This window comes from Lissotriton helveticus, chromosome 8 (assembly GCF_964261635.1).
Source record: "Lissotriton helveticus chromosome 8, aLisHel1.1, whole genome shotgun sequence".
Lineage (NCBI taxonomy): Eukaryota > Metazoa > Chordata > Amphibia > Caudata > Salamandridae > Lissotriton > Lissotriton helveticus.
The window spans coordinates 14730453-14754921 of record NC_136069.1 but is presented as its reverse complement, the minus strand read 5'-3'; the positions used below and the strand labels follow the sequence as shown (position 1 = coordinate 14754921).

At 56.1% G+C, this 24469-nt stretch overlaps 1 protein-coding gene across 3 annotated transcripts in view; it reads right to left on the bottom strand.

Moving 5' to 3' along the window:
* Positions 1-24469, bottom strand: part of LOC144772223 (sodium/potassium-transporting ATPase subunit alpha-1) — an 86178-nt gene that overhangs the window by 25407 nt on the left and 36302 nt on the right. For 2 of the 3 annotated variants that reach the window (XM_078656370.1, XM_078656372.1), the window contains exons 2-6: positions 16289-16405; positions 15579-15638; positions 11136-11339; positions 7361-7474; positions 6570-6704 (exon numbers count right to left, since the gene is read on the bottom strand). In XM_078656370.1, the coding sequence (XP_078512496.1) occupies positions 6570-6704; positions 7361-7474; positions 11136-11339; positions 15579-15638; positions 16289-16405 (630 nt within the window). Of the gene's footprint in view, positions 1-6569; positions 6705-7360; positions 7475-11135; positions 11340-15578; positions 15639-16288; positions 16410-24469 lie in introns of all 3 variants that reach the window. The other variant, XM_078656371.1, reaches the window with a different exon arrangement.

Genomic DNA, 24469 nt, shown 5'->3' with positions numbered 1-24469 from the left:
AAAAACACGAGACGCAAACTCAGATGCACGTTCAAACCCTGCTGACCGACTCAGAAGCCGCAAACAGCATGAGAGTTCAACAAACATAAACCACCAAGCACAGTCTATAGGTCTGGCCTTTGGTGGTCAAGGATTGCTTTGCTGGGGAAGGTACCAGGCCCTGGAATTTTTTTTTTTTTTTTTTTTTTTAAACCCTCAAATAATTTTTGGGTCTGATAAAAGCATGCGTCTCAGTAGTCCCTCGAATTTAAGTAACTACGGGCCAGATGTATCAAGAACAGCTTTTGTGATTCTAAAATAGCAAATTTTACCGATTGGCTATTTTGGAATGGCAAAATGCAATGTATGCAGGAATCGCAAACATTTTTGCGATTCCTTAACATTCCCTAATAGCGAAGCACAAATTGCAATTCGCCATTAGGGACTGCATCGCCATTCATTCCTATAGGCCCATAGGAATGAATGGGAGTGCATTCGCAAATTGCGATTACCAAACTGGTAATAGCAATTTGAGAATGCAAATGCAAGGGTGCCAGGGGGCCTATAGGCATCCCCGATACACCCCCAAATAAGGTAAAAGAGCACATATGGCGTGCGCACACATGCCCTATGTGCGCCACTTTGAAAAAGTTCACTTTTGGGCATTTTTCAAAGGAACCGCAAATTACCATCAACTTGAACTTGATGATAATTTGCGATTCCTAGACGCCAATTTACATTTAGCGATTGCTCCGTGCATTGCATTTAGGGAATCGCAAATTGAGATTGCCTAACTGCATTCGCAAATTAGGTAAACGCAAAAAATTGTGATTACCCATATTGCAAATGCCATAAGTTTCATACATTGCATGAGGCATTTGCAAACAGGCTGGTTCTACAAATCGGCCCATTTGCGAAAGCAAAAGTCCTTGATACATCTGGGCCAACGTTATGTTCCTCGGTGCTCCTTGAAACAGCGTGGGGCAGTGGGGCCATCCGCTTCAGCCACTGGCTGGGTTCAATGCAAATGACTGCATTCTGCTCTGTTATGTTAAGAAAAATGTGAGCAACCATTACAAGTCAGTGGATGAAGGGGGATGTCTCAATCAGAGTTGGTAAAGCACGCTACTCACCCGTGAGGGTCTCAAGGCGCTGGCGGAGGGAAGGTAGGTCTGCTCCGGTCAGTTGAAAAGCCAGGCCTTGAGAGCCCGTCTGAAGGTGTGCAGGGTTGGCAAGCATCTCATTACTGGGCGAGTGTTCCATGCTGTGGCTGCGGTGTAGGAGAAAGCTCTCCCTCCAGCTATGCTTCTGTGGATGCGGGGGACCTCTGCCAGGGCAAGGACAGCTGAACGGAGGTTCCTCTTAGGTGCGTGGAAACTCATTCAGTTGTTGAGATATTTGGGTCCGATGTAGTTGAGGGATTTGTAGTGTGTGAGTAGTTTGTAGGTGACCCTCTTTGACGGGGAGCCAGTGGAGTTCAGAGGTGTAGTCATATGTTCGTGGCGCGGTATCCCTAGGATGAGCCCAGCTGCCGTGTTTTGGTTGGTTTGGAGTTTGCGTAGTAGGGATTTGTTGATTCCGGAGTAGAGGGTGTTGCAGTAGTCGAGCCTGCTGGTGATGAGTGCGTGGGTGACGGTCTTTCTGCAGTCTGGGGGAGATCCACTTGAAAGTCTTGTGTAGGACCCGGGGAACTGGTGGAGGAGATAGCGTCGATTTGGCGGTTCATGGAGAGGGAGGAGTCTAGGATTATGCAGAGGTTCCAAGTGTGGTCCGTCGGGGTGGGTGGGGGCCCGAGGGCAGTCTGAAAGCCCTTGTAAGTATACCCTACATACAATTTTAGTAAAATCAAAAAGGTCTTGGCTGGCTGAAGACCTTGCATTAACAGGACTCATCTGTCCAGCAGCTGAAGGCCAAACTCCAAACCCAGCATGAAACCTGCACTTTAAGCATAATCCAGAAAGTTTAGCAGTCCAACACTGCAAGTTTACAACAGTTTCCCCTCAAAGTGTACAGCATATAGCAGACTTACTACTTTAGTTAGGGTCCTACTTTCACATCACCCACAGTGGATGGTCCTGAAACCTCAGACTAACGATGACCCTACAGTGCACGCACTATAGGCTGTCGCTGCATTAGCCACGTTTTGCTGGCAGCCAGTTAATGGGGGGCAAGGGGAGGAGGATTACAGAAGGCAGTCAATGGTAAACGCTGGAAGTGGGGGCAGGAGCTGAACATGGTTTGGGGGTTTAGCAGTAGGGGTCCTATCCTTTAAACGCCCCACACAATGACAGAAGGTCCCATATACTAAGCAACATTGAAGTCTTGGTGAGCTTACCAATGGCGTTGTCATTAACGGTTTATGTCACAACACCAGAAGGTGCTGTGTGCACTGGCCTGCAGAAAGTCACGATGTGCCAGTAGAATCTTATACCTTCAACCATAACTCCATCTTAAACGACCCTTGACCTGCCTACTCCTCTGTGATGCATAAATCAAGGTTAGTCAGGGTAAGAAGATGGGGTTTATCATTAGGTGTGGTTTTGAAAGCTCACTGGGGAATACACCTACCAACCTCCTTTAGGGCCAGTGGGTTTCGTTTGCTAAACCTTTGCTCAGATCCATAGTTACTCAGGACTGAGCAGTCAGGTTTACACAAAGGAACAGCACAAGACAATTGAGCAAGAAATAAAAGGGATACAACATAATCAGACACCAGTTTATAAAAATAGATAATATTTTTATGTAACTTTAGATCCCAAAATGAAAAAAGATACAGAGGGCTCCAGAGATACAGAATTTTACACGGTATAATAAAAAATCAACACTTTACTTGCTCACGAACAAGCTTTGCAAAGTCAATGAATTGGACACCTAGAAACTTTTTCAAGACAAACTTGGATAAGTAGCACCGTGGTTACTCAGTAATTTTAGGCGCTCATCTCTGGCAGGGAACTAGTGGGGCTGTTGAAGATGCTGTGCGGTTGACATGGGTCTCCTGGGAACTACTTCTTGATCCACTGGCTTGGGAAGGCAATTCTGGCCACAAGGATAGATGTGCCTTGCTGTCCTCTTGAGCTGGCTAGAAGTCCAGCCGACCAGTTAAGCATTTTTTTCTTATGCCGGTAACTTGCCTTCTGTGCGACCTAGCTGCACTCCGATTTCTCGCTCTGGTCCAGCAGATTAGGGGGCAACTTTTGAGTGTCTGGTCTTGGTCCCTCCAGCTGCACGTCAGCAAGGAACGGTGATTTGGGAATTTGGTATGCCAGCCACAACCAGGCTTCTTCAGCTGTGGTCCTGTGCTGCGAACAGGGCGTCAGCCAACAGTCCCTTGCTTCAGCTGGGCTCAGGAGTAGGTGTCTCAGCGAGCAGGACACAACATGCTCATTGCAGTCTCCTATGCTGGCCACCAAATGCAGCAGGTGCCGTCCACGTCGATGCAGGCCCTTTGACAGGTCTGTGGCGTAGCAGGGAGTCCTTCAGTCCTCTTCTGGGGGCCAGGGGTGCCATTTTTATGACCAGATAATGCCCCATGGGAGGTCGCGGTCACAAGCCAATACGCCACCAGGTTTCCCCTCACCTGATGAATGCTTGCAAATTGTGGCATCTGGCTATATTCTTCATTCTGCTCACTTTTAGCATGCAGACTTCCGTAGCCCAACCCAGAGGTGTGCCTACCGAGGCAGCTATGCGCTCCTGGAAAACTGGTTTGGCAACTGGCTTCCCCACTCTGGTCCCTAGAGACAACCGGTCTTCCTAAAAAGAGTAGCCTCACTCAAGTGTTTTTTATTTGCCCTTCACAGGCAGCTTTCTCCTTTGAAGTGAGCCTTCTGGGCTAACACATGTGGCTTTCTGCTAGACAGAGGTAACACCTCCCACCTTCGCAGGCTTTTGTGTACTTTCCTTAAGAGTGGTTTGCACATTCCCCCAAGGAGGGCAGAAAGCGGTCTTGTGGACGGACGCCACCCGCTACCATGTATATATAGGCAAAGGAGACTTGGGCAACTTTGCAAAAAATTCACACTGCAACAAGTTACAATTTCAACTTTAGTATCAAGCTGGGCTTAATGTAACTAGTTTGATAACCTTGGAGTGTGAACTTAACCTGGGATGACTCACTAAATTATAGGCCCTGGGTGCCATACACTTGGGACTTTAAGTTAGATTTATGCCAATTGGGTATAAGCCTATCAAACAAACGTTTCTAGGTCAGGGCACCGAGGTCAGTTGGCAGACCCCAATGCACTCAGTCAAAAAAATAGCTGCATCAGTTCCAAAACTTGGGGACGGGCATACAAAATGAGGGATTTCCTCACAGACCTTCCATATGAAGCATGCCTTTTGGGCCAACACACTGTGGCTCTCTGCCAGGAGGAAGTAATACTTCCTCCAGTGGCAGGCCATGCCTCTATTACCACCTTTCCTGGGATTGATCGGGGGGGGGGGGGGGGGGGGCAAGGGGGGGTGGTGCTCTGAATTATAGCCAATGGAAAATGTAAGCAACTGAGTAGCAACTTCCTGAAACTTGCATGTAGCAACAAGTTACATTCATTTTGACTTGTGCATCAAGTCGAGCTCAAAGTAGTGAATTGGTTGATACTATGAATTACTAACTTTTTTGCCCCATTAAGTAGTAAGCCCTGAAAGCTTCCTTCCCCTGAGCCAAGACGCTCTCGAGCATCGGGAGGAACTGGCTCCTCGTTTGTGTTGGGAGCAATGTTTCCAGAAGGAAGTCTGCTTTCTGCTTCTCTTCGTCGAGCTTGAGCTTGAAAGCTGCTGCGGCAGATTGTATCACCGCGTTGTAGGCCCCGATGTCGTCCGGCGGCGAGGGCCTCGAGGGGTAGGTGTCGACCACCTCCTCCGGGCTGTCGGTGTCGACATCGATGTAATCTACCTCCTGAAGGTCATAGGGCGCCGACTCTGTGTCTGTCCTGCCCTCATCTTCCTCCCCATAGCTGTAGCTCTCGTGGGGATTCTCGTACTCCTCCTGGTCGTCGAACACCTCGACGTCCTGGTCTTGCTCGGTGACTTCGGCGACCTCTTCTTCTTCCTCCTCGACCGCCTCCAGCACTGGTGGCTTGGTCTTGTGAGGGATCGTGAAGGCCTTCATCCTTGCGTCGAAATCTTTTTTCCGCTGCATGAAGTTCTCCATTTCTGCCTCGAGGCGCCTTCTTTTCTTTTCCATCTCGGCCGCGTGTTCCGCGTCGGATGGTTCCGCCGCTCTCTTCGACGGATGGCTCGTCGCCGTGCCTCTCGGAGTCGAAGTTTTCGACGTCGAACCGGATATCGGGTCTCTGGTCGTCGTCGACAGTTTCGGGTCTTTCTCCCTCGTCGATCGATCCTTTTCGGGGACGATTTTCGACGTCTTCTGCTGATCAGCAGCTCTCGGCGCCGGGGACTCCTTCTCTGAGGATCCGCTGGGCCTGGGAGTAGTCGCGGACGCCGCCTTTTTTGGCGTCGGCGCTTTCGGGGTCTTGCCCTCGATTTTTCGAGACTCAGAGTCTCTCGGGTTCTTGGGGGCCGAAGAGTCTCCTACCTTGTCAGAAGTCTTCGTGTAATCGGTCTCTACGACCGTGTAGCTGTCGTCTTCGGCGGCAGCGTTGTCTTCTTCCTCGGAGGACATCCCCAGCTCGTAGAGCGACGGGGTCGGGGCCTTCCCCTGCAGGGCGGCGTGTGCTACCCTCTGCCTCTCTCTCACACGAAGGGTCTTCGGGGTGAAGGCGGAACAGGCGTTGCAGTCTCCGCTTTCGTGGTCCACCGGTAGGCAAAGGTTGCATACCGGGTGCTGGTCCTTCTGCGCGTACTTGTGGTGGCAGTTACGGCAGAACTTGAACGGCGTGTTGTCCATCCTCGAGCGTCCAGGGCCTCTCTGGTCGCGTGTTCGTCGACGGTCGTCGAAGATCTGGATGGAAAACGCCTTATCTTTGCTTGTCTTTCGTCGGTGAAGTCCCCTGGAGTCTTCAGATGACTTCTCCTCGTCTTTTCTGTATTTTCTTTCTTCTTTCTCCAAAAATGTCTGGAGCCCAAACGGGAACGATCCAGACCCGACCGCGGAAAAAAAGAATCTGAAGATGGCGCCCAAGAGTGGGAGCTTCCGCAGGAAGCATGCCGACGTCACCGGAAATACACCCAAAGGGGGTGTGACGCCGACGCCCACCTGGGCAAAGAGAAAAAAAAAAAAAAAAAACAAAGAAAAGACTACGAATCCGGACCCAACCACAAGACCGCGGAATAATGCACAGCATAGTGAATCCAGAAAGATTCACGCTGCAAAACTGGGCGTTTCCTCAGGAGGCTGGAGGGCAGGTTGTGTTAGCGGGGCCAGTTTTAGGATTTTGTCTCAAGACCAAAACGTGAGACAAAATACTAACTTTACTACTACTAAATGTCTTCTGTGAATACCAAAAGTAGTAAGTTTAGGATTTTGTCTCGGATTAGTTCTGTGAATCGGCCCCTAAGAATTTGTGCTAACATGGTGCTGGACCTCACCGGTGACCCGGATGGAATGCACCTATACACATACATCAACTCCAAGCCCCCTCTCCCTCCCCCCCCCGCCCCCAGAGTAACACTCCAGAAGCAAAGCAACTCACCTTGCAGCCGTGAGCAGATATGATGCGCAGATCAGCTGGGATTCGATCCCCGCCCTTCACCTCCACCAAGTCACCGACCACAACACCCTCCGCGTTGATGCTCAACTTCTCTCCGCTGCGGATGACCAGAGCTTGCTGAAATGGGAGGCAAGAGTAGGGCAGAGAGATTAGCGGGACCGCAGCATCACCCGCCAGTGCCTTGCCCCTCAAGTCACTGGGTGCCAGGCACACAAGGGGCTTTACCCATTCGAAGTCTTTGAAGAAACTTTACTACATAAAGGCGCAGGGCTGCTAAGTGAGCAGAGACATCAGGGTTCAAAGTTTGGCTTGCTGAAGCAGAACGCACAGACCTTGGAGCAGAGCGCCACTAAGAATCCAACCGCAAGCACATAGAGGGAGGAGGCAAGGCACTTCTTGGTCATACAGTATTTCCTGGGCTTTTTGGGACTTGTACCCCTGTTTGTTCCCATTAAAAGACGCCAGGAATTAAAGTCCCAGAATGAAACAAAACAACCTCGCCTGGATAAGCTACTCCTGCATGGAGCTGAGAAGGCTTCTGGTCTAAACTGACTCCAATGTACTACACGGGCCTCAGCCTTCATCATAGCCGCACAATCACTGCAGCTTCCAACCAATGGGAGCTGCGTTCCCACCACCACCACCGTGCTCTCTTGCAAGAGCAGACACAGGGAGCCAGACTAGATTCCACCAGGAGCGGACATTGAGCTAGGCTCCCCTCCCAGACTCGGCTCACACTCAGTCGTGCCAGCAGTCACACACACCCAGCTCACCTGAGGCACCATGTTCTTGAAGGATTCCATGATCTTGGAGCTCTTGGCTTCCTGGTAGTACGAGAAGCAGCCGGTGATGATGACTACGGCTGATAACACCACACCGAGGTACAGCTGCAGGGAGAAGCAACGAGTTAGGGTGCAGAATACACAAGGACCCCGCACCGACTAGGAACCAAAGAGGAGCAACAATAGACTGGTTCAATGGAGACTGCAGACAACATCAACCCCTCCAGCATTCCACAGAACGAACAATCAAAGGAAATCAACACAACAGATCACTCGGGCGTAGGGGGGAAGAGAAGAGTCAGGGAAGAGTGAAGGTACTAGGATAACTACATGCAGCCTTTAGAACAATCACACCACATCCTGTGTGCAAGCAGGGTTCACCGACAGGGCAGCGAAGTCCAGCACAAATTACTAACAGCAAGCAGCAAAGTCCAATACAACACAAACACCAAAGATCACACCACATCCTATGTGCAAGCAGGGTAGGAACAGAACTGGAGGCAGCACAGTCCAACAACACACCAACACCAAGCATCACACCACACTGGAGGCAGCACAGCCCAACAATACACCAACACCAAGCATCACACCACACTGGAGGCAGCACAGTCCAACAATACACCAAGCATCACACCACACTGGAGGCAGCACAGTCCAACAACACACCAACACCAAGCATCACACCACATCCTGTGTGCAAGCAGGGTAGGAACAGACTGGAGGCAGCACAGTCCAACAATACACCAACACCAAGCATCACACCACACTGGAGGCAGCACAGCCCAACAATACACCAACACCAAGCATCACACAACACTGGAGGCAGCACAGTCCAACAACACACCAACACCAAGCATCACACAACACTGGAGGCAGCACAGTCCAACAACACACCAACACCAAGCATCACACCACACTGGAGGCAGCACAGTCCAACAATACACCAACATCAAGCATCACACCACACGGGAGGCAGCACAGTCCAACAATACACCAACACCAAGCATCACACCACACTGGAGGCAGCACAGTCCAACAATACACCAACACCAAGCATCACACCACATCCTGTGTGCAAGCAGGGTAGGAACAGACTGGAGGCAGCACAGTCCAACAATACACCAACACCAAGCATCACACCACACTGGAGGCAGCACAGCCCAACAATACACCAACACCAAGCATCACACCACACTGGAGGCAGCACAGTCCAACAATACACCAAGCATCACACCACACTGGAGGCAGCACAGCCCAACAATACACCAACACCAAGCATCACACCACATCCTGTGTGCAAGCAGGGTAGGAACAGACTGGAGGCAGCACAGTCCAACAATACACCAACACCAAGCATCACACCACACTGGAGGCAGCACAGTCCAACAACACACCAACATCAAGCATCACACCACACGGGAGGCAGCACAGTCCAACAATACACCAACACCAAGCATCACACCACACTGGAGGCAGCACAGTCCAACAATACACCAACACCAAGCATCACACCACATCCTGTGTGCAAGCAGGGTAGGAACAGACTGGAGGCAGCACAGTCCAACAATACACCAACACCAAGCATCACACCACACTGGAGGCAGCACAGTCCAACAACACACCAACACCAAGCATCACACCACACTGGAGGCAGCACAGCCCAACAATACACCAACACCAAGCATCACACCACACTGGAGGCAACACAGTCCAACAATACACCAAGCATCACACCACACTGGAGGCAGCACAGTCCAACAATACACCAACACCAAGCATCACACAACACTGGAGGCAGCACAGTCCAACAACACACCAACACCAAGCATCACACCACACTGGAGGCAGCACAGCCCAACAATACACCAACACCAAGCATCACACCACACTGGAGGCAGCACAGTCCAACAATACACCAAGCATCACACCACACTGGAGGCAGCACAGTCCAACAATACACCAACACCAAGCATCACACCACACTGGAGGCAGCACAGCCCAACAATACACCAACACCAAGCATCACACAACACTGGAGGCAGCACAGTCCAACAACACACCAACACCAAGCATCACACCACACGGGAGGCAGCACAGTCCAACAATACACCAACACCAAGCATCACACCACATCCTGTGTGCAAGCAGGGTAGGAACAGACTGGAGGCAGCACAGTCCAACAATACACCAACACCAAGCATCACACCACACTGGAGGCAGCACAGCCCAACAATACACCAACACCAAGCATCACACCACACTGGAGGCAGCACAGTCCAACAATACACCAACACCAAGCATCACACCACACTGGAGGCAGCACAGTCCAACAATACACCAACACCAAGCATCACACAACACTGGAGGCAGCACAGTCCAACAACACACCAACACCAAGCATCACACCACATCCTGTGTGCAAGCAGGGTAGGAACAGACTGGAGGCAGCACAGTCCAACAATACACCAACACCAAGCATCACACCACACTGGAGGCAGCACAGTCCAACAATACACCAACACCAAGCATCACACCACATCCTGTGTGCAAGCAGGGTAGGAACAGACTGGAGGCAGCACAGTCCAACAATACACCAACACCAAGCATCACACCACACTGGAGGCAGCACAGTCCAACAACACACCAAGCATCACACCACACTGGAGGCAGCACAGTCCAACAATACACCAACACCAAGCATCACACCACACTGGAGGCAGCACAGTCCAACAATACACCAACACCAAGCATCACACCACACTGGAGGCAGCACAGTCCAACAATACACCAACACCAAGCATCACACAACACTGGAGGCAGCACAGTCCAACAACACACCAACACCAAGCATCACACCACATCCTGTGTGCAAGCAGGGTAGGAACAGACTGGAGGCAGCACAGTCCAACAATACACCAACACCAAGCATCACACCACACTAAAGGCAGCACAGCCCAACAATACACCAACACCAAGCATCACACAACACTGGAGGCAGCACAGTCCAACAACACACCAACACCAAGCATCACACCACATGGGAGGCAGCACAGTCCAACAATACACCAACACCAAGCATCACACCACATCCTGTGTGCAAGCAGGGTAGGAACAGACTGGAGGCAGCACAGTCCAACAATACACCAACACCAAGCATCACACCACACTGGAGGCAGCACAGCCCAACAATACACCAACACCAAGCATCACACCACATCCTGTGTGCAAGCAGGGTAGGAACAGACTGGAGGCAGCACAGTCCAACAATACACCAACACCAAGCATCACACCACACTGGAGGCAGCACAGTCCAACAACACACCAACACCAAGCATCACACCACACTGGAGGCAGCACAGCCCAACAATACACCAACACCAAGCATCACACCACATCCTGTGTGCATCATGGTCTGCCGACAGGACAGAGGGGAGGCGGGGGTGCTGGGACAGGGTCTGCTGACCTGCAGCTGGGACAGTGTGTGCGACAAGGACTGCCCACTAGCAGCTGGGACAGGGGCTGGGACAAGGACTGCCCACTAGCAGCCAGGACAGGGGGAGCGGCTGGAACAGCATCTGTCCACTCCCAGACAGGATGTGGGGGGAGCTGGGACAATAACTGCTCACTCCAAGACAGAACAGGGCTGTCCCCCACACCTGGCCTCCAGCACACAGCCTGCCCCACGCCCAGACGTACTCCTGCACACAGCCTGCCCTGCGCCCAGACGTACTCCTGCACACAGCGACGTACTCCTGCACACACTCACATTGTCGTTGAGCGGCTCCTCCTCCGTGGCCGCCTGGATGCCGTAGGCGAGGAAGCAGAGCACCGCCCCGATCCACAGCAGCATGGAGAAGCCCCCGAAGAGCTGCCGGCAGAACTTCACCCACTCGGGGGTGGTCGGCGGTGGCGTCAGCGCGTTGGGTCCATCGCGGGCCAGGACCTCTGCGGCACGGGTGGTCGTCAGACCCTAGAGGGAGAGGAGACAGGTTCACAAACAGGCCTGAGGCAAAGCCAAGGAGCAGGGAAGAGGGTCAGACCCTAGAGAGAGGAGACAGGTTCACAAACAGGCCTGAGGCAAAGCCAAGGAGCAGGGGAGGGGGTCAGACCCTAGAGGAGACCGGTTCACAAACAGGCCTGAGGCAAAGTCCAAGCAAAGCCAAAGAGCAGGGGAGGGGAGGGGGGGGGTCAGACCCTAGAGAGAGGAGACCGGTTCACAAACAGGCGTCAGGCAAAGCCAAAGAGCAGGGGAGGGGGTCAGACCCTAGAGAGAGGAGACCGGTTCACAAACAGGCCTGAGGCAAAGCCAAGGAGCAGGGGAGGGGGTCAGACCCTAGAGGAGACCGGTTCACAAACAGGCCTGAGGCAAAGTCCAAGCAAAGCCAAAGAGCAGGGGAGGGGAGGGGGGGTCAGACCCTAGAGAGAGGAGACCGGTTCACAAACAGGCGTCAGGCAAAGCCAAAGAGCAGGGGAGGGGGTCAGACCCTAGAGAGAGGAGACCGGTTCACAAACAGGCCTGAGGCAAAGTCCAAGCAAAGCCAAAGAGCAGGGGAGGGGAGGGGGGGGGTCAGACCCTAGAGAGAGGAGACCGGTTCACAAACAGGCGTCAGGCAAAGCCAAAGAGCAGGGGAGGGGGTCAGACCCTAGAGAGAGGAGACCGGTTCACAAACAGGCGTCAGGCAAAGTCCAAGCAAAGCCAAAGAGCAGGGGAGGGGGTCAGACCCTAGAGAGAGGAGACCGGTTCACAAACAGGCCAGAGGCAAAGTCCAGGTAGAGCCAAAGAGCAGGGGAGGGGGTCAGACCCTAGAGAGAGGAGACCGGTTCACAAACAGGCGTCAGGCAAAGCCAAAGAGCAGGGGAGGGGGTCAGACCCTAGAGGAGACCGGTTCTCAAACAGGCGTCAGGCAAAGTACAGGTAGAGCCAAAGAGCAGGGGAGGGGGTCAGACCCTAGAGAGAGGAGACAGGTTCACAAACAGGCCTGAGGCAAAGTCCAAGCAAAGCCAAAGAGCAGGGGAGGGGGTCAGACCCTAGAGAGGAGACCGGTTCACAAACAGGCGTCAGGCAAAGCCAAAGAGCAGGGGAGGGGGTCAGACCCTAGAGGAGACCGGTTCTCAAACAGGCGTCAGGCAAAGTACAGGTAGAGCCAAAGAGCAGGGGAGGGGGTCAGACCCTAGAGAGAGGAGACCGGTTCACAAACAGGCGTCAGGCAAAGCCAAAGAGCAGGGGAGGGGAGGGGGGGGGTCAGACCCTAGAGAGAGGAGACCGGTTCACAAACAGGCGTCAGGCAAAGCCAAAGAGCAGGGGAGGGGGTCAGACCCTAGAGAGAGGAGACCGGTTCTCAAACAGGCCTGAGGCAAAGTCCAGGCAAAGCCAAAGAGCAGGGGAGGGGGTCAGAAGATGCAAGATGTCAAATGAGGCCTCGTTACCAAGAAAAACAAAAACATTCCCAGTTATCAAACTCTGCTTGTGCCAAGGCCAGGGTCAAAGTGTACAGAAAAGTTTCAGGGAGCTTTAGCAGTGCCTGGCGACAGGCAGACCAGAGACCCGCTCCACCAGGTGCCAACCACCCCTCTGTACGCCCCGCCCTCCTGGTGCCAACCACCCCTCTGTACGCCCTGCCCTTCTGGTGCCAACCACCCCTCTGCACTGCCCGCTCTCCGTTGCAGCCCAGCGCAGGCAGGACCCCCGGATCGGTGCAGCGCCTCGAATCAAGGCCTTCGATGCAGGCACTAGAAGCGAGAGCTACAATGCAGCAGTTTTTAGGGCTCGCCTGCTGATGCGCTTCAGCGCATAGCTGGCGAAGCTCTATAGGGGCTTATCCAGTGTTTATCCACTGGCGATTCCACTGGCGATTCCTTCAAGTGCATGTGCTTTTTAGGTCATTGCGCTTGCGCAAGCCCTAAAAAGCGCGTGCACAATGCCACCAGCCGCCGGCCTGCCTGCCTCGCATTACCACATCAAAGGTAGCCCTCCGAGCGCATTTGTCACCCCCTAATTATTCACGGCCGGCCGGCAGGCACATCAAAGGCTGCTGCTGCCGTGACTCGCATTTCTCCTCCCTCCTCCCCTATCACTGCCCAGGCCGGCCGTACTTTCTCTTTACAAGGGCGCCCATTCCTGAATCACTTGAAATCTCTCCACATTATTTGCATTTTGTTAATTAAAAAAATTAACTTCAACACAGCGTTGCACATTTTTCTCGACTTCGGAAGGATGAGTCCCAATCTCATTTGTACAAAGTGTTGTAATGGGATTATTGGAGAGTTAGAGAAACGTGCTCACAAGTTACATTTTTATGCAAATCATCTGAGTAAATAAACAATAGCATGGTGCCGTTTGCGTCCTTGACTTGATCTGGTTTTTATTTTTATTTTGCTATTATTCTCACAAAGGCTAAGAAGGTCTGCCTACTTTAGTATTAAGTGCTATACGTCGCATAAGCAACAGCTAACCATTCACTCACCCACGCAACGCCACTCACCCATGCAACGCCACTCACCCACGCAACGCCACTCACCCACGCAACGCCACTCACCCACGCAACGCCACTCACCCACGCAACGCCACTCACCCACGCAACGCCACACACGCAACGCCACACACACACGCAACGCCACACACACACGCAACGCCACACACACACGCAACGCCACACACACACGCAACGCCACACACACACGCAACGCCACTCAGCCACGCAACGCCACTCAGCCACGCAACGCCACTCACACGCAACGCCACACACACACGCAACGCCACACACACACGCAACGCCACACACACACGCAACGCCACACACACGCAACGCCACACACACGCAACGCCACACACACACGCAACGCCACACACACACGCAACGCCACACACACACGCCACACACACACGCAACGCCACACACACACGCAACGCCACACACACACGCAACGCCACACACACACGCAACGCCACACACACACACGCAACGCCACACACACACGCAACGCCACACACACGCAACGCCACTCACATGCAACGCCACTCACACACGCAACGCCACTCACACACGCAACGCCACTCACCCACGCAACGCCACTCACCCACGCAACGCCACTCACCCACGCAACGCCACTCACCCACGCAACGCCACTCACCCACGCAACGCCACTCACCCACGCAACGCCACTCACCCACGCAACGCCACACACACACGCAACGCCACACACACACGCAACGCCACACACACACGCAACGCCACGCAACGCCACTCACCCACGCAACGCCACTCACCCACGCAACGCCACTCACCCACGCAACGCCACTCATCCACGCAACGCCACTCATCCATATGCAAAACGAAAAATGTCAAACTCTTCTATTGCGAGACATATTGCACACACACACGCAACGCCACACACACACGCAACGCCACACACACACGCAACGCCACACACACACGCAACGCCACTCACACATGCAACGCCACTCACACATGCAACGCCACTCACACACGCAACGCCACTCACACACGCAACGCCACTCACCCACGCAACGCCACTCACCCACGCAACGCCACTCACCCACGCAACGCCACTCATCCACGCAACGCCACTCACCCACGCAACGCCACTCACCCACGCAACGCCACCCACGCAACGCCACTCACCCACGCAACGCCACTCACCCACGCAACGCCACTCATCCACGCAACGCCACTCATCCACGCAACGCCACTCATCCACGCAACGCCACTCATCCATATGCAAAACGAAAAATGTCAAACTCTTCTATTGCGAGACCTATTGCATTTTCAATGCTTGTTCTACCTGCAACTTAGTGCCTAAACATGGCTGAAATATAGCCACTTGAATCCCTCATAAGCTCCTCCAACGGAGCAGTACAGGCTGGGTCTGGGAAGACCCTTCGGACCAAGGTACTGAAATGGTTCTGTGCCACTGGCACCTGATGCCACCGCCAACACTTCGGCGCCTTGAGACCCTCAAGGGTAAGTAGTGCGCTATACAAATGGAGGATTGATTGCTTGAAAGTCATCACAGTCCTGCTGGTCTCTACAGAAATGAAGAGAGTGGGGGTAGGAGAGGCTACCCACCACCCCACATCCTTGAGTGCGTGCGGGCAGTGACTGCCTGGGCAGCCACCGAGGTACCAGCCCATTCACTTCATCTAGTGAAGAGCGGGTGGCACAGATTCCTGCAACAACACTGGACCTACCCGGCTCAGGTCGGTGCCAAACTTCCGGTGCAGCTCGTCCAAGCTTAGCTTGTGCTCTTCCTGAGGGAGGAAAAAGAAGAGAAGAGGTTACAAAGGGGAGCTGGGCAGCGCGCCGGGGGTGCCCTCCTCGAACCCACCACCGAGAGAACATGCACTGGACTGTGGCAGCGGGTGAGGTGGCGACGGGCAGAGGGCGCGGGGAGCTGGGCAGCGCGCCGGGGGCCTCCTCGAACCCACCACCGAGAGAACATGCACTGGACTGTGGCAGCAGGTGAGGTGGCGACGGGCAGAGGGCGCGGGGAGCTGGGCAGCGCGCCGGGGGTGCCCTCCTCGAACCCACCACCGAGAGAACATGCACTGGACTGTGGCAGCGGGTGAGGTGGCGACGGGCAGAGGGCGCGGGGAGCTGGGCAGCGCGCCGGGGGCCTCCTCGAACCCACCACCGAGAGAACATGCACTGGACTGTGGCAGCGGGTGAGGTGGCGACGGGCAGAGGGCGCGGGGAGCTCTTAACGCGAGAAGGGGCAGCTGGGATTCAAGCGCTAACCAAGGGGCCATTGGCACGCGCTGCGCCGGCCCCCCCACCACCCTAAAGCGAAGACCACGCAGCGCGCTGTAATGACACGGATGCTGGCAGAGGTGCCAGCTAAGGAGCAGTGGGGGCTCCCCGACACCCCAAAGCGCAGACCCCAAGCAGGGAGGGTACTTACCATCGACACTTCCTTCTTCAGCTCGTCCATATCCCTCTCCTTGGCCGCCTTCTTGCCCTTCTTCCCTTTGGCGGCCTTTTCGGAGGTGGCGGCGGGCTCATACTGGTCTCGTCCAGCCTGCGGGCACAAAAAGAATGATTGAAACAAAAAAACAAAAAAAACACATTAAGTGGCTTTGTAAAGCTGCGCTGCGCCAGAAGTAGGCCCTGGCGCCTAGAAAGGCGCCTTCCTTCCATACATAGAAAGGAAGAGGCCCCGCCAGGACGGCAGATAAGCGGCCGCAGCGCGCACAGGCCCCGCCATATATGTCTCGAAGGCCCGTCTGGTATGACAAGCATCGGGCAGCATGGCCTCAGCCTCCTGCCCCTCCAGAGGAGAGCCCCGGGGCCAGGGTACCTCCATAGGAGATCCCCGGGGCCAGGGTACCTCCAGAGGAGATCCCCGGGGCCAGGGTACCTCCATAGGAGATCCCCGGGGCCAGGGTACCTCCATAGGAGATCCCCGGGGCCAGGGTACCTCCAGAGGGGAGCCCGGGGCCACCCTGGCACCTCCAGAGGGGAGCCCCGGGCGGGGCCACCCTGGCACCTCCAGAGGAGAGCCCGGGGCCACCCTGGCACCTCCAGAGGAGAGCCCGGGGCCACCCTGGCACCTCCAGAGGGGAGCCCCGGGCGGGGCCACCCTGGCACCTCAATAGGAGGGCCCCAGTTAAAGCACCCTTCAACATCAACCGTAAGACCTAGAGTTTCCCCTCCCTCCCTCCTCGCCAACTCTTAATGCCCGATGCCCATCATTACAAAGCACCCTTTGATGAGTTAAGCAGCTACGAGCGACCCCTGTTGTATCAGAGGCCCCTGGAATGCAGCAAGGCCCGAGTCCCTCTCCAAAAAGAAGGTATCGAAACACTAAATACTGCGCACGTCATTTCAAGAACCCCTCGAAAGCAGCAAGTAGCCCCCGGCCATTCCCCTCGGGGAGGTATTGAAACAAATACTGGGCACCTTATTTCACCGGCCCTGGACGCCCCAAGGCCCGAATCCAGGTCTCCGCATTCAAGGCGCTGTGCACGGACACAGCTTTGAAGGCAGCTAGGCAGAGCAGCAGGGGGTCCTTGGGTTGACCTCGAGATGCCGCTCCACACCAAGTGACCATCTGTGCCCATCCACCATGGCAGGTGCCCCGCCCGCCCCGGCGCTGCTTCACCCAGCCAGTTACAGCAAACACTTCCCTGCACGGTTTGAACCCTGGTCAGTATCCCCCAGGAAGACCCTGGCACCCCCTCCAAAATCCACCACATACCACCCAGCCTTGGCCATCAGAATGCTGCTCTGCATAGGGTCTGTGTTAGGTGGACTGTGAACGGTTCCAATACCACCAACCCCTAGTGCCACAGTCCCAACCCCACCGGCCTGCGCTAACCCTAGTGCCACAGTCCCAACCCCACCGGCCTGTGCTAACCCTAGTGCCACAGTCCCAACCCCACCAGCCTGTGCTACCCCTAGTGCCACAGTCCCAACCCCACCGGCCTGTGCTACCCTAGCTCCATAGCCCTAACCCCACTGGCCTGCGCTACCCCTAGTGCCACAGTCCCAACCCCACTGGCCTGCGCTACCCTAGCTCCACAGCCCTAACCCCACCGGCCTGTGCTGCCCTCGCCACAGTCCCAACCCCAACCCCACCAGCCTGTGCTACCCCTAGTGCCACAGTCCCAACCCCACCGGCCTGCGCTAACCCTAGTGCCACAGTCCCAACCCCACCAGCCTGTGCTACCCCTAGTGCCACAGTCCCAACCCCACCGGCCTGTGCTACCCTAGCTCCACAGCCCTAACCCCACCGGCCTGTGCTGCCCTCGCCACAGTCGCTTCCAGTCAGTCAAGAAGCTTTTATTCGATATGCAAGATATCTTGTAGCGTACACAAAATAGTCCCTTCCAGGCCGTGCTACACCAGCACTACCATTCCAGGCGAGGGCTGGTAGTTTGGAGCCGCACTAGGCGGTCCCACTTCCTGGTATTCTACATTAACTGAGCCCAGCCTCTCACGGAGGCCCCCGGCGACCTCTACACTTCCAAGAATTCACTGCTCATTCAGGACTTTGCCCCGGGCCCCCACCCCCTCGTCACATGCGCACTTCCTTTGTCCCGGGCTCCAGCACATGAGTAGGCGCTATTGTACTTTGTCACCCTAGACGGCGGCCTCCCGAACTGGGAGCTGCAGATGCGCGCGGCCGGCAGCGTGCACGTGAGACTTGGTGCCAACTCCTCTAGCGCCCACCGTGGGAACGCGAGAACAAGCCGCTAGCGCCTCGAGAGTCCACGACTGGTGTGAGAAAGAGGGTAGAGTCCACCATGTGTGGGATGGACAGGTGAGAGGGATGCTAGCGCCTCGAGACTCCACCAAGTGTGGGATGGACAGGTGAGAGGGATGCTAGCGCCTCGAGACTACACCATGTGTGGGAGGGACAGGTGAGAGGGGGATGCTAGCGCCTCGAGACTACACCATGTGTGGGAGGGACAGGTGAGAGGGGGATGCTAGCTCCTCGAGACTCCACCAAATGTGGGATGGACAGGTGAGAGGGATGCTAGCGCCTCGAGACTCCACCAAGTGTGGGAGGGACAGGTGAGAGTGATGCTAGCGCCTCGAGACTCCACCAAGTGTGGGAGAGACAGGTCAGGGGAGGGATGCTAGCGCCTCGAGACTCCATGTATGGGATGGACAGGAGAGAGAGGGATGCTAGCGCCTCGAGACTCCATGTATGGGATGGACAGGAGAGAGAGGGATGCTAGCGCCTCGAGACAACACCATGTGTGGGAGGGACAGGTGAGAGTCCTCCATCAGCGTGTGAAAGACTGAAAAGCACACGGGGCACTGACTTCGTGGCGCTAGCGCATCGAGAGCTCGCCCCACGGCACATTCAGATGGTCATGGTCCCACCGTTTATTCCCAGATGGGGTCCTCAGACTGCCTTTAAGCTCTCCTGTCAGGTCACTGCTGGCGCCCTTCACACTGCCCTACGCCCCTCCTTAGAGGTCACTACTCACACCCCCAAACTCTTCTTGGGCCCTCCTTAGAGGTCACTCACTCCCCCACACCACCTTCGAGTTCTACTTCCAGGTCAGGTCACTGCTCCATCCCTCAGACCGCCCTTGGGTTCAACTACCAGGTCCCTGCTCCCTCCCTCAGACCGCCCTTAGGGTCTCCTTCCAGGTCAGGTCCCTGCTACCCCCTTCAGACTGGCCATGGGTTCTACTTCCAGGTCCCTGCTCCCTCCCTCAGACCGCCCTTAGGGTCTCCTTCCAGGTCAGGTCCCTGCTACCTCCTTCAGACTGGCCATGGGTTCTACTTCCAGGTCCCTGCTCCCTCCCTCAGACCGCCCTTAGGTTCTACTTCCAGGTCCCTGCTCCCTCCCTCAGACCGCCCTTAGGTTCTACTTCCAGGTCCCTGCTCCCTCCCTCAGACCGCCCTTAGGTTCTACTTCCAGGTCCCTGCTCCCTCCCTCAGACCACCCTTGGGTTCTACTTCCAGGTCAGGTCCCTGCTCCCTCCCTCAGACCGCCCTTAGGTTCCCCTTCCAGGTCAGGTCCCTGCTACCCCCTTCAGACCGCCCTTGGGTTCTACTTCCAGGTCCCTGCTCCCTCCCTCAGACCGTCCTTGGGTTCCCCTTCCAGGTCAGGTCCCTGCTACCCCCTTCAGACCGCCCTTGGGTTCTACTTCCAGGTCCCTGCTCCCTCCCTCAGACCGCACTTAGGGTCTCCTTCCAGGTCAGGTCCCTGCTACCCCCTTCAGACTGGCCATGGGTTCTACTTCCAGGTCCCTGCTCCCTCCCTCAGACCGCCCTTAGGTTCTACTTCCAGGTCACTGCTCCCTCCCTCAGACCGCCCTTAGGTTCTACTTCCAGGTCCCTGCTCCCTCCCTCAGACCACCCTTGGGTTCTACTTCCAGGCCAGGTCCCCGCTCCCTCCCTCAGACTGCCCTTGGGTTCTACTTCCAGGTCACTGCTCCCTCCCTCAGACCGCCCTTAGGTTCCCCTTCCAGGTCAGGCCCCCACTACCTCCTTCAGACTGGCCATGGGTTCTACTTCCAGGTCCCTGCTCCCTCCCTCAGACCGCCCTTAGGTTCCCCTTCCAGATCAGGTCCCTGCTACCTCCTTCAGACTGGCCATGGGTTCTACTTCCAGGTCCCTGCTCCCTCCCTCAGACAGCCCTTAGGTTCCCCTTCCAGGTCAGGTCCCTGCTACCTCCTTCAGACTGGCCATGGGTTCTACTTCCAGGTCCCTGCTCCCTCCCTCAGACCGCCCTTAGGGTCTCCTTCCAGGTCAGGTCCCTGCTCCCCCCCTCAGGCCGCCCTTAGGTTCCCCTTCAGATGTGCATCGATCCAAGCTGCCTGCACCGCTCCACTGCAGAGAGCAGAGCCCCCACACGCTCCACTGAACCAAGCTAAAGCGACCACAACAGCGCTCCAGCCAGCCTGCGTGCCGGCAGACACCGGCACAAAACAGGACCACCGCGGTCTTCAGGCTCCCGAGACGGGGTGCCCTGCTCATGAGGGCATCGAGTCACCCCGCCTCGGCTGCCACCCTGTCAGAGGTTGGCTACTCGGCGAGGACAGGCAGAAACAGGGCAGTGGCTCCATCTGCTCTCGGCACAGACTCTTTCGCAATGGTGCGTGGGACTGGCTCGGCCCCAGCCCTTCCCTTCGCACCCCTCCCCTGCGGCACCCCCATCTTATCGAAGCCGGCTCCAGGCAGCCGTGCCAGGCCTTCGAGAGGCGGCGAGTCATGGAAAATCTGCAGAAGAGGGAGGCGGAAGAGCTCCCCTTAGAAACAGCACCCAGGGCTGCTGTGCCAGGAGGGCGCAGGCCGGGCATCGGGGCATAGGCAAGCCTCCCAGAGGGCAGGCAGGGCATCGGGGCGTGGGCAAGCCTCCCGAGAGGCCAGGCACCAGGAGCATGGGCAAGCCTCCCGAGAGGCGCAGGCCGGGCATGGGCAAGCCTCCCGAGAGGCCAGGCACCAGGAGCATTCTGAGAGGGCAAGCCGGGTACGGAGTAAGGACGGGTACCCTGAAGAGGGCAGGATGGGCCCCTCCGATGCCACATTCATGGAACAGAGGAGAAAGGCGACGCCTGTGCAGGGACACGTCCCACCCCTACAGGGCCGCACCCCATAGGGTGTCACTTACAGGGGCGAGGACTATTACAGGAGCAACAGTTTATCACGGTCAAAGTGTGACAGCGGTCCGAGAAGAAAAGCCTTTATTGCGGAAAACGAGATCCTAGTGAAGGGGAAAGCTTTTCTTGGAGGGAGGGGTGACACACCCCCGCCCCTTCCCCTCCCACAATCTACCACGCCGGATGCAGCCACTCGGTTTACACTGTTGTGATGGGTGAAACCCGAGAGTTGTGTGAAGAATCCGCCTGGCTGGTTTCACAATGCGCTCCAACCCAGTTTTAGGAGGTGGTGAATCCGGAAGAGCCACAGCCCCCACCGTGCACCCCCAGATACCCTTATGGGGTACCTCCTGTCTAGAAGGCCCTGCCCACTGTACCTCCAGTAACCCCATTAACGCCTCCGTTACACTCAAACAGACCCCAAGTACTACCTTCGACTCGCTGGAGGGCACATGAGACCTCAGGAAAGTGCAAACAGCCGGGACCACAGCACTCCACCAACCACCCGGGGGCATGGGGTTCATGCACCACAGCGCGAGCCCAGGCCCTATGCACCACAGCACTCCACCAACCACCTGGGGGCATGAGGTTCATGCACCACAGCGCGAGCCCAGGCCCTATGCACCACAGCACTCCACCAACCACCTGGGGGCATGAGGTTCATGCACCACAGCGCGAGTCCAGGCCCTATGCACCACAGCACTCCACCAACCACCTGGGGGCATGAGGTTCATGCACCACAGCGCGAGTCCAGGCCCTATGCACCACAGCACTCCACCAACCACCTGGGGGCATGAGGTTCATGCACCACAGCGCGAGTCCAGGCCCTATGCACCACAGCACTCCGCACCACACTAACCATGCGCCAACCACCGCTGGCAGCAGCTCAGCCAGAGCCCAGGCCCTATGCACCACAGCACTCGGTACTAGACAAAGCACGCGCAAACCACCGCTGGCAGCAGCTATGTGTCTCAGCGCGAGCCCAGGCCCTATGCACCACAGCACTCCGCACCACCCTAACCATGTGCCAACCACCGCTGGCAGCAGCTCAGCCAGAGCCCAGGCCCTATGCACCACAGCACCCCGCACCACACTAACCATGTGCCAACCACCTGTGGGAATGAGGTTCAAACTCCACAGTGCGAGCCCAGGCCCTATGTACCACAGCAGTGACGACCCCATACACAAGCACCACAGCCACTGTCCAGGTGTAGCACAGCACTCTGACAAAACCATACACCGGCAGCTCGTGAACCACAGCCAGAGAGCCGGGGAACTATGCACCACAGCATTCCAGCTCTATGAACACCACAGCATCCCGTACCTAGTTAGTAGCCACTGTGGTGCATGCCTAGAGCCCGCACTCCGCCGCAACCCCAAACATATAGCAATCATACACAGTGCGGCCTGTTTCCACAGCTAAAGACTTACACCCTCCCTGCACCACAGTATGGCTGGCTGTGCCCAGACTGTCACTGCACATCAGAGCCGGGCTCTGCACTCGGCTGCACCAGACTCTACAGATCCAGCTGGGACCCTGGGCACCACAGCAGCAGAGGCAATGCCCGAGGTACCCTTCATACCACAGAAAGATTCACCATACCTGGCACACCGCTGCACCAGAGTCCGTACCAAAGAACAAGGCACCATACACCCCTCTGCACTACACACCAGTCCATATGTGACGGCCCCATACATACCAGAGTCCACATCTGGCACCCGAGTCCATACCACAGGACAAGACAGCATACATAGCAGGCACACCACAGCACTGCTGTCCATACCATCGCCAGTCCAGGACCACCCTCCCCCCCCCAGGCTTCATCCACAGCCCAGTCCAAGACCCCATCCACAAGCCTTGAACCATAGTGCAAGACTCTGTTCACCACTGTAGATCCAGAGTGAAAGAAGCCGTTCATTAACCTTTATTCACAGTCGCAGACCCCGTTCAATCACCATCGCCGGTCCAGGACACCCCATTCTCCTTGGGTAGGAGACATAGTGGGCAGGAAGCATGAGACCCCCCCAATCAATGATAAAGCATCTAAAGACCCCCTTCACTACAGAGGCCCAGCTAAATGCACAACATGGATACCACTGGGGACCCCCGCTCTAAAGGCAACCCCCAAACTAGCGAGACACCCTTCTAGACCGCCTGTGCACCCCTAGAGGTGCCCCCCCACCCCCAGCAGAGCTAGAACCGCTCCCAACGAGCCAAGTCCTACCCGGAAGCGTTTAACCTACAGAAACCCCACATCCCCGGCCACAAACCTTCCTTCTCCCATAACCCCTCGACTCCCTGATACAGGCGGAGGACTTCCCAACACAAGACCCCCTCATCTTGCCCTACTGACTCTACACTGACCAGTGCCCTCCTCTTCAGTGAGGTACAGCCCTTCACGCGCCTTGAAGCCTCCGTGGAGACACCGCAGCCCCAGATACCCCCCCCCCCCCCCGATCACAACAGCCCTCTTGACACCACTCCGGAGGCCCCCACAGACTGATGCCCCAGGACACCTTCCCAGCTGAATCCCCTTCCCAGCCATCATCAGGGGTTCTCTCCCCCCCCCCCCCCACGTCGGGGATCACCAGAAATGGTTTCTTCCCCTAGATCTGTTCCCACCCACCCACCCACACAGCCCTCGCACACACTATTATTTTGGGGAGCAGAACTTGCCCTTCTCCCCCGCGCATACATTTCTACCCCAGATCAGGCACACGGCCATTCCCTGCCACACGGGTACAGTGCCCTCCTGCCCCAGACACCCTCCAAAGCCCCCAGACACCCTCCAAAGCCCCCAGACACCCTCCAAAGCCCCCCAGACACCCTCCAAAGCCCCCCAGACACCCTCCAAAGCCCCCCAGACACCCTCCAAAGCCCCCCAGACACCCTCCAAAGCCCCCCAGACACCCTCCAAAGCCCCCCAGACACCCTCCAAAGCCACCCTTCTCTCGTGCCCCCTGAGCCACCCGGGATCCTTCCTGGGGCTGGACTCCCTTCCAGAACTAGCCATAGAGGT